General features: G+C 43.8%; 1 protein-coding gene across 1 annotated transcript; it reads left to right on the top strand.

Moving 5' to 3' along the window:
- The first annotated feature begins 7610 nt into the window (after positions 1-7610).
- LOC307096248 (dicarboxylate carrier SLC25A8-like) lies at positions 7611-9144 on the top strand. Its single transcript, XM_079765816.1, is given in 2 exon segments — positions 7611-8470; positions 8473-9144. Coding segments are annotated over 2 exon segments (900 nt in total). The 5' UTR covers positions 7611-7914; the 3' UTR covers positions 8817-9144.
- Positions 9145-10238: the final 1094 nt, after the last annotated feature.

The following is a 10238-nucleotide window of genomic DNA, read 5'->3' on the forward strand; positions in this document are numbered from 1 at the left end:
TTTAAAATAGATGATTCTCATCACTGATTTTTCTATCTCTCTCCCCCTCTCCCTCTCTTTTAAAAAATCAATAAAAATTTTTTTTAAAAAAAGAGCGAGAACAAACAGGAATGGCCAGAGAAGTACAGAATAACCAGAAAACTGAATTAATTCAACGTGATGGAAACCTAGGAACAAGAACATTTTAAGGGAGAGGTAATTATCAGCAGTGTCAAATCCATAGAGAAGTCAATAGCATCAAAACTGAAATGTGGTCCCGGGTCCGGGTGAGGCCGCGCGCACCTGGGTCCAGGTGAGGCCACGCGCCCCTGGGTCCGGGTGAGGCCGTGTGCCCCTGGATCCGGGTGAGGCCGGGTCCTGGTGAGGACACGCGCCCCCTGGGTCCGGGTGAGGCCACGCGCCCCTGAGTCCGGGTGAAGCCGTGCCCCTGGGTCTGGACGAGACCAAACCAGAGGGAGTCGGACCTGCATTGCCACCATTTGTCCACCATCCAGAGCTGAGGGGTCAGTGCCGACAGGTACACATAAGGAACTGGTGGACATTGATATTGGGTCTCAAAAGAACTGTTGGTCCAGAAAGAAACTCACTACAGACTGATTCATTTGCCTGTCAGCATAACCATTATTGCTCGTCTCACATTCAGTTCTTATAAGTATATCTCTAGTGACACATGATCTCGCTCATCTAGGGGAAATGATGAACAACATAGACTGATGAACAAGAACAGAACCAGAAACAAGGAGGCATCGATCGGACTATCGGGCCTCAGAGGAAGGGTAGGGGAGGGGAGGGGGAGGGGGGAGAGATGAACCAAAGGACTTGTGTGCATGCATACGAGCCTAACCAATGGTTAAGGTCAACAGGGGGTTGGGGCATCCGTGAGGTGGGGTGTGGGATGGGAATGGGGGGATGAGGACAAATATGTGACACCTTAATCAATAAAGAAATTTAAAAAAAAATAAAAAAAATAAAAACGTATCTAAGTGGAAAAAACAAAAAACAAAACTGAAATGTGGCTACTGGTATTGGCTTTGGCGGTTTGGAGGTCAATGGTGACTTTTGCCAAAAGAAATTTCAATGGAAACGTTTTTTCAGTAGGTTGAGGCATGAATGAATTTGAGGAAGTAGAGACAGCAAATGTAGACTACTACTATTTGGAGAAGCTTAAGCTGAGAAGTAAGGAGAGAAATTGGCATCTGATGGAGACTTAGGATCAAGAGAGAGTTCTGTTTTCTTTTGTGTGTGTGTGTGTGTGTGTGTGTGTGTGTGTGTGTTTTAATGGGAGACACCCAGGCATGTGTAAAGCTGAGGAAAAAGCACCACTGATTGAATTCAGAGAGCAAAGGGATAATTGATGGAGAGCAGGGTTCTGAAAGAGATAGAAAAAGATGGCACTTACAGCACATGTGGATGATAGACGTTGAACAGGCAGGTGGGATGGACATAACCATGTGTGTGAATGTAATGTGAAGAGATTCGGCTGAGACTGAAGACCACGGATTTATAGTGGTACTAATTTTTATGGTTTTGTGGATTTTCTCTAACAGGTACAAACACCAAGGTGGAGGAGAGAAGGGTAGTTTGTTGTACTGACCCAAGGTGAAACGTTCGTGTGGCTCATTTGGCAGACAGAAATGAAAAGGGCATTAAGGATGCTGGTGAGAGAGAAGTTCAGGTGATCAAGCATGGGGTTAAGAAAAGTCGGGAAGGTAAGTGAAAAGAGGCCAGGAGGGGGTGACAGACTAGGAGAAAATTGAGGTCTCAGAGAACTAAAAGGGTCTGTATGAAGTAAAGAGAAAAAAAAAGTAACAAGTGGGTGAGGGCCTGAAGGATCCAGTAGGAGAAGAAATTGCAGTCAAAATGGAATACTGGAGGAATAAATGGTAGAGGTGAGCAATTCTGGGCCACAATAAAGTTCAAGATGTGGTGTTTTGGGTGTGGGTGGCTGAAGTGGAATGGAAAAGGTAATTGAGAGTTAATGAATGGAGAAATTATGTCATCTCCATGGACAATGAGATCCCTTATTATGAGCACCAGGAATTAGAGTGGAGAGGGAGACTGTGGGCTAGGTGCCAGTATGTTTACTTAAGAAGGGGAGAGTGAAGGATATATAAGAATTTTCTAAGCAGACTGATGGAGGGGATGACCATTCTAGATAGAGAGAAAAGATTGGGAAAACACATGGTTGGACAGGTGAAATAGCCGGATCTCTCCAGAGAACTGAAACCAGCATGAGTGTCAGTACAGGGATGAGGCTGCATTAGCAGGTGGAGCTGACATATGATGCACAGCCACTGAAGAGTTATATAGAATTGACTTAATTCTGATGTGCAGTTTAGGTTTTCTAAGGTGAAGTGTGGAAAATTAGAGTCAGAAAGGGCTAGAGATCAGTTAGAGGGCTGTTGCAATTGCCCAGGCCAGTACCAGAGGAGTGACACTGACTATGGAGGTAGAGGGTGGATTCCAAAGCTTTTTTAATTTAAAGGGCTAGTATGGTGTATGAAAGTTGAACTCGACATGGTAAAACTGACAGGCCCAGTTGGCAATCTCCCTCCTTTTTAAGGGTTACTTCACCATATGTGATAGGCAACTCTAACATGGCACCAAAGTTTCCTGCCTCCCAACCCATGAACACACACCTTCTCCCAGTTAGTATGAAACTAATCTAGACACTGCTGTGAAGGGATTTTGCAGGTATAATTAAAACCCCAAATCAATTAACTTTAAGAAATAGAGATTATCCTAAGTGCACTGACCCAATCAGGCAAGCTCTAAAAGGGATTGGGCTCTTCATTTACAAAAGGACAAATACTGTATGATTCAACTTATAGGAGATATCTAAAGTAGTCAAACTCATAGAAACAGAAAGTGAAATGGTGGTTACCAAGGGCTGGGGGATGGAGAAATGGTGATCTGTTGTGTAATGAATATGGAGTTTCAGTTTTGCAAGATGAAAAGTTCTGGAAATTTGTTGCACAACAATGTGAACGTACTTAACACTACTGAAAATAGTTAAGATGGTGGTGAATTTTGTGCTATGTGTTTTTTTTTTTAATCACAATTTTTACAAAAGTGGGAAGGACTGGGCCCTTTCTGGTGAGATTCAAAGTATGAGAGGAGTTTGACACGAGGAAGGCTCTCCATTGCTGACTATGAAGATAGAGGGGGCCACATGCCTCTAAGAACTGAGGTTGGCCTCCAACTGACTACCATGAAGGATATGAGAACCTCAGTCCTTTGACCTCAAGAAAGTAAATCCTGCCACAACCACATGAGTTTGGAAGAGGTCCCTAAGCCTCAGATGAGTTTATGGCCTAGCTGACACCTTAATTTTAGCCTGTGAGACCTTGAGCAGAGAACCCAGTTAACCTGGATTCCTAATCCATGGAAACTGAGAAAATAAAAGTGTGTGTTTTGTGCACACGTGTGTGTGTTTGTGTGTGTGTGTGTGTGTGTGTGTGTGTGTCTGTTTTAATGAAATTTTTATTTATACACTGTATCTAGAAGCCGATACATAAATTATTATACAATCTATTTCCAGAAATGTACAAAAAGTTACTATTATTTGTTTATAAATCAAATGACATATTTCAATCAATGGACTTGGGATGATTCATTCTGTGGGTTCTCAGTACAAATGGTACACACCTGACTTGAAACATACAGGAAAAGTATAAACTACAGTAGTGTGAATTGCAAGGGTTAATTTCATGACATTTCCACATGACTATAAAACTTCCATAACCCAACATGTACACTTACTAAAAATTCTATAAGAATTTTTCATCATCTGTAGATGTAGAGTTTGTAACACTTTTCAGAAATAGCAACTGCACATTTTGCCATGTCATGGTTGATTAATAAAAAAGGTGTTTACAAAAAAATCTCTTTACAGAATTAAAAATAAACTAAATTTGTGATTACTAGTATACCAATACTTTATTTGAGAAATATTAAGTTATTTACGGAACTGGCAATTACTCCTATTAGACTATTTAACAAAACTGTCTATAGAATCCAAAAATATAAATAAAATATACTCAAACCAAACTAGAGGATGATGTTTTATTTCTCTTTTTTTCCTTCCATTTTCAACCAGAATGAGTATCTTATAAAATTAACCTTTCACATTATGTTTGCTACTCACAGCAAATGGCTATCTCTCTGTATAAAAACAGAACACATTGCAATACCCCTTTCTTTCTGTTTACAACTTTAATTAATTTCTTTTTTATTTATTTCAGAGAGAAAGAGAGAGAGAAACATCAATTTGTTGTTCCACTTATATATACATTCATTGGTTGTTTCTTCTTTTTTCTTTTTAAAAAATCTTTATTGTTGAGATTATTACAGATGTCCCTCTTTTTCCCCCCATAGCTCCTCTCCACCTGGTTCCCACCCCACCCCAGGCCCTCGTCACCCTATTGTCTGTGTCCATAGGTAATGCATACATGCATATAAGATCTTTGTCTAATCTTTTCCCGCACTCCCCCACATCCCCTTTCCTCTAAGAATCATCAGTCTGTTCCATTTCCATGCTCCTGATTCTATTCCATTCACCAGGTTATTCTGTTCATCAGATTTTTTATTCATTTGATTTTTAGATTCACTTGTTAATAGATATGTATTTGTTGTCACTTCGTTGTTCATAATTTTTACCTTTACCTTTTTCTTCTTCTTCCTCTTCTTAAAGAATACCTTTCAGCATTTCATATAATACTGGTTTGGTGGTGATGAACTCCTTTAGCTTTTTCTTATCAGTGAAGCTCTTTATCTGACCTTCAATTCTTTTTTTTTTTAAATATATTTTATTGATTTTTTACAGAGAGGAAGAGAGAGGGATAGAGAGTTAGAAACATTGATGGGAGAGAAACATCGACCAGCTGCCTCCTGCACACCCCCTAGCGGGGATGTGCCCGCAACCAAGGTACATACCCTTGACCGGAATCAAACCTGGGACCTTTCAGTCCGCAGGCCGACGCTCTATCCACTGAGCCAAACCGGTTTTGGCTGACCTTCAATTCTAAATGATAGCTTTTCTGGGTAGAGTAATCTTGGTTGTAGGTTCTTGCTATTCACTACTTTGAATATTTCTTGCCACTCCCTTCTGGCCAGCATAGTTTCTGTTGAGAAATCAGCTGACAGTCGTATGGGTGCTCCCTTGTAGGTAACTAACTGATTTTCTCTTGCTGCTTTTAAGATTCTCTCTTTGTCTTTTGCCCTTGGCGTTTTAATTATGATGTGTCTTGGTGTGGTCCTCTTTGGATTCCTCTTGTAAGTCTATTTCTTTCACCAGGTAGGGGAAGTTTTCTGTCATTATTTCCTGAAATAGGTTTTCAATATCTTGCTCTTTCTCTTCTCCTGGCACCCCCATAATTCGGATGTTGGTACGCTTGAAGTTGTCCCAGAGGCTCCTTACACTATCTTCATATTTTTGGATTCTTTTTTCTTTTTGCTCTTCTGGTTGGGTGTTTTTTGATTCCTCATATTTCAAATCATTAACTTGATTCTCAGGATCCTCTAGTCTACTGTTGAATCCCTATATATTATTCTTTATTTCAGTCAGTGTATGCTTAATTTCTGACTGGTCCTTTTCCATTTTTTTGGCATTCTCACTAAGATCCTTGAAGGCCTCACTAAGTTCCTTGGAGGTTTCTAGAAGATTCTTGAGTAACCTTATAACTGTGGTTTTGAACTCTATATCCAGTAGTTTGCTTTCTTCCATTTCTTTCATTTGTGGCATGTTTCTTTGTCTCTGCATTTTGGCTGCTTCCCTGTGTTTGTTTCTATGTATTGGGTAGCTGCTAAGTCTCCTTGAGTTGATAGAGTGGCTTTGTGTGCTAGGTGTCTTATAGGGCCCAGTGGCTCAGCCTCCCCAATCACCTGAGGTGGACACTCTTGGTGCACCCCTTTGTGGGCTGTGTGCACAGTCTTGTTGTAGTTGAGCCTTGATTGCTGTTGGTATCACTGGGAGGAATTGATCTCTAGGCTAATTGGCTGTGATGACCAGCTGTGTCTACACTGGAAGATCTGTTGTCCAGGAGACACCCTTATGGGGCAGGACTTGCTTCAGTGGGGCTTTGGTGCTCACTGAGTCTGCCCCTTGAGTGTGTCACTTATGGATGTGAAGAGTTGTAATCCAGTATGGTCTCACACTGACCACTGGGTACACTGGCTCTTGGATCTCCAAGGAGGTGCAAAGTCAGCCACTGCCTGGGGCCACCCAGCAGGAGCTCAGAGAGATCTTCAGATTCCTCCTCTTTGTATGGGGTTTGGAAGTGCCCAGACGCAACCCAGCTGTGAAGCAAGGCAGGCTGGTGCTGGTGCCAGCCTTGGGCCTTTTATTGATAGCTTTGGGGTTCCCTGTCCCAGCTGCAGCTTGTTTGACAGGTTTTAGGCTGAGAAAGGACAGGCAATTCATATGCAAAAGCCACTGTGCACAGCTTGGGTGGGGTTGTAAATTTGGGTGGGGGAGGAGTCTCAGGGAATCACCAGGGTGGAGCAAACAGCAATGGCTGCCAGTCAGCCCTGCACCGGAGAGGTCCCAGCATGGGAACAATTACCGCTGCGAGCACCTCCGTCTGGAAGAAAGCCATCCCTGAGTTCCTGCCCCAATGCCAGACAGTCCAGTTTCTCTCCGTATGTGTCTGGGTCCCCTCTGCGTCTCGCCCGGCACTGGAGCTCAGAGCAAGCAGGAGCTTGTAAATTCGGTTCATGGTCCCGGCCTTTTAAGAGGAGCAGCTGGGTCTCCAGCAGCCTGTGTGTCACTCAGCCCCAATCTGCACTGGTTTTTACAGTCCGTAGTTCTTACAGCCTGTAGAGGCTTCTTTCCTCAGCTCTGGGACCCTGGGCTGGGCATCTGGTGTGGGGCTGGGACTCCTTGCTCCTCCAGGAAGCCTCCGCAGAGGTGATCTCCCTCCCAATTAAAAAAGTGGCAAACCAGGGTGCCGGACCAGACCATTCCGCACCTCCGCACCGCCTACCAGTCTCAGTGTGCTTTCTTCTTTACTTCTCTAGTTGTAGTACTTCCACTCAGCCAGCTTTCCCGTGGTTCTGGATGATAGTTGTTCTGTATTTTAGTTGTAATTTTGATGTGGCTTGGGAGGCAGCGAGTACAGGTGTTTACCTATGCTGCCATCTTGGTTCCATCTCTCATTGATTGCTTCTTATATGTGCCCTGACCAGGAATGCAACCTGAAACCTTTTGGTGTATGGGATGACGCTCTAACTAACTGAGCCACCTGGCCAGGGTTAAATGTCTTACATTAATTTAATAATAAGTTTATAATACTGTCATAATTATTAATCCAAATAGCTTATAGTAAACGCTTAAATTATATTATTACAATATTCTCCATATGCCATCTTAGCAGGTGAAACATCAGAAAGTGAAAGAGGAATCTCCGCAATAAGGTACAATCAATGTTCCACCAAAAATTAAGTGCCTGTTCCCCTTTAATTCAAAATACATCATACCATAATATTATGGCTTTGTGCCTTTTCTTGGTAATATCTCAATTCTGGCCTTAAAAAACAACAACAAAGAGACTGCAAGCCGACCGCGCCCTCGCATATAGTCTGCGTTCCCTCTCGGCTCCCTCTGACCACCGACCGACAGAGCCACCTGCACTCTTGTCTCATGTTCTCCCTGCAGCCCGGACACATAGTATGACCTTTAGGTATTTCATCTCCTGGCCATTTTCTATGGAAAACCAACAGGATCGGAACATGAAAGCTACTGGCAGCTTTGAAGAACGGGACACCTTTAGAGAAGCTTGATCTTGGAGGCCTCAGCGTGAGACTTCGCAAAGCCGGTTTCCGGCAGAGTTCCTCTATCTCGTCTTGTTGCTGGTTGAAGGTGCCCCCTTCTCCAACTTTTCTTCATCTCCTAGAAGACAGCAGAAAATCGGCATCATGGTTGGGTTTAAGGCCACAGATGTGCCCCCTACTGCCACTGTGAAGTTCCTGGGGGCTGGCACAGCTGCCTGCATTGCAGATCTCATCACCTTTCCCCTGGATACTGCTAAAGTCCAGCTGCAGATCCAAGGAGAAAGGCAGGGGGCAGTGCGATCTGCAGCCAGTGTCCAGTACCGCGGTGTGCTGGGCACCATCCTGACCATGGCGCGCACTGAGGGTCCCTGCAGCCTCTACAATGGGTTAGTCGCAGGCCTGCAGCGCCAGATGAGCTTTGCATCTGTCCGCATTGACCTCTATGACTCTGTCAAGCAGTTCTACACCAAGGGCTCTGAGCATGCCGACATCGAGAGCCGCCTTCTGGCAGGCAGCACCACAGGTGCCCTGGCTGTGGCTGTGGCCCAGCCCATGGATGTGGTAAAGGTCCGGTTCCAGGCTCAGGCCCTGGCTGGAGGTGGCCAGAGATACCAAAGTACTGTTGATGCCTACAAGACCATTGCCGGAGAGGAAGGGTTCCAGGGACTCTGGAAAGGGACCTCTCCCAATATTGCCCATAATGGTACGGCCTAATCAAGGATGCCCTCCTGAAGGCCAATCTCATGACAGATGACCTTCCTTGCCACTTCACTTCTGCCTTCGGGGCAGGTTTCTGCACCACCATCATTGCCTCCCCTGTCAACGTAGTCAAGACGAGATACATGAACTCTGCCCTTGGCCAGTACAGCAGCGCTGGCCACTGTGCCCTCACCATGCTCCAGAAGGAGGGTCCCCAAGCCTTCTATAAAGGGTTCATGCCCTCCTTCCTCTGTTTAGGTTCCTGGAACATGGTGATGTTCGTCACCTATGAGGAACTGAAATGGGCCCTCATGGCTGTCTGCACTTCCCGGGAAGCTCCCTTTTGAGCCTCTCCTTCTGCCAACCTGACCACCTCTGGCTTGGCTTCAGTTCCAGCCAGGCCCTCCTTTTCCTCTTCTCTCCTTCCCTTCCCTCAATTCCCACCCCTTCCTTCTCCCATTTCTACCATTTCCCTTCCCTCTCCCCACATTTTTACCTCTCCTCCCTACCTCATCTCCCCATTGCCTCTCATCCCTAGTGAAGTTGACCTCAGTTGACACTGTGGAGGCCTGTCACCAACCAGGATCCCAAGCCCCTCAGTCCCTTGAAAAGTTCAGCCCATCTCTTTATCTTGTTCCCAAGCGAAGCCAGAACGTCACCCATAAAACAAGCTCAATCTTGAGGGGGAGAAAAAAAACAACAGAAAAAAGTGGGGATAGAGATATGTTTTAATGACAAAGCCAATAACTCTGCTTAAGACTTTTACCTTTGTGTTTAAATGAGGGTAGAGAAAACTGACAAAGAAAGAAACATCTCAAATTACATTTTTCATTTTAGATAGAAACAGTTTCCTGTAAAGCTGTGTAACTGAAAACATTTTCTGGACAGGGGAATCTTGAAACAACATCACAGCATTGTGCAATTAATAAACATTCTACTTTTCAAAATAACTAAAAAACATTAGGAATAACCACCCCCCATGACTACTACTGAATCAGAGGTAAAATGATTAATGATTCCAAATTACTCAAGACTTTGCTAAATTCAAAATAAGCAAAATATATTAAAAATAATAAAGAAACAAAAAACTTTTTTAAATGGCAGATATAAGGAGGCAAGAAGACTTCCATATATCTGATATGGTCTTAATATTTTTTCTTAATAATGCTTCACAATTTCCACACTTTTTCAAATAGAGTATTTGGTGGGGGCAGGGGTCAAATCTAGAATATTTTACTAGTTACTATATTAAATAAAAATATAAATCCATTGTAAAACAATGTTTTCTTTTTATCTAAATCAATCCAAAACTTTATGTTGCAAGAGAATCCAATCCATTTGTGAAAGTTAGTTGTACAATCAAGTTCTACTCAAGAAAATGTTGACTAAAGTGAAGTTGAGAAAAAAACATTTGCCAAAGGAAAGTATTAGATAACACAAAATTTGCTATCATAGGAATCTAATATTGTGTAATATTTATTTAATAATAGTTTTAGTTCCATAGGCCTTTATATGTTACTAGAGGCCTGGTGCACGAATTCATGCACCAGTGGGGTCCCTTGGCCAGGCTTGCGGGATCAGGCCAAAACCAGCTCTCCAACATCCCCTGAGGGGTCTCGGATTGTGAGAGGGCACAGGCCAGGCCGAGGGATCCCCACTGGTGCACGATCAGGGCTGGATAGGGATGCGAGAGGTTGACCAGCTGGGGAGGGACAGTGGGAGGGCTCCAGGGCTTGTCTGGCCCATCTCGCTCAGTCCCAATCAGCCGG

Source organism: Cnephaeus nilssonii (genome assembly GCF_951640355.1).
Source record: "Cnephaeus nilssonii genome assembly, chromosome: X".
Taxonomy (NCBI): domain Eukaryota; kingdom Metazoa; phylum Chordata; class Mammalia; order Chiroptera; family Vespertilionidae; genus Cnephaeus; species Cnephaeus nilssonii.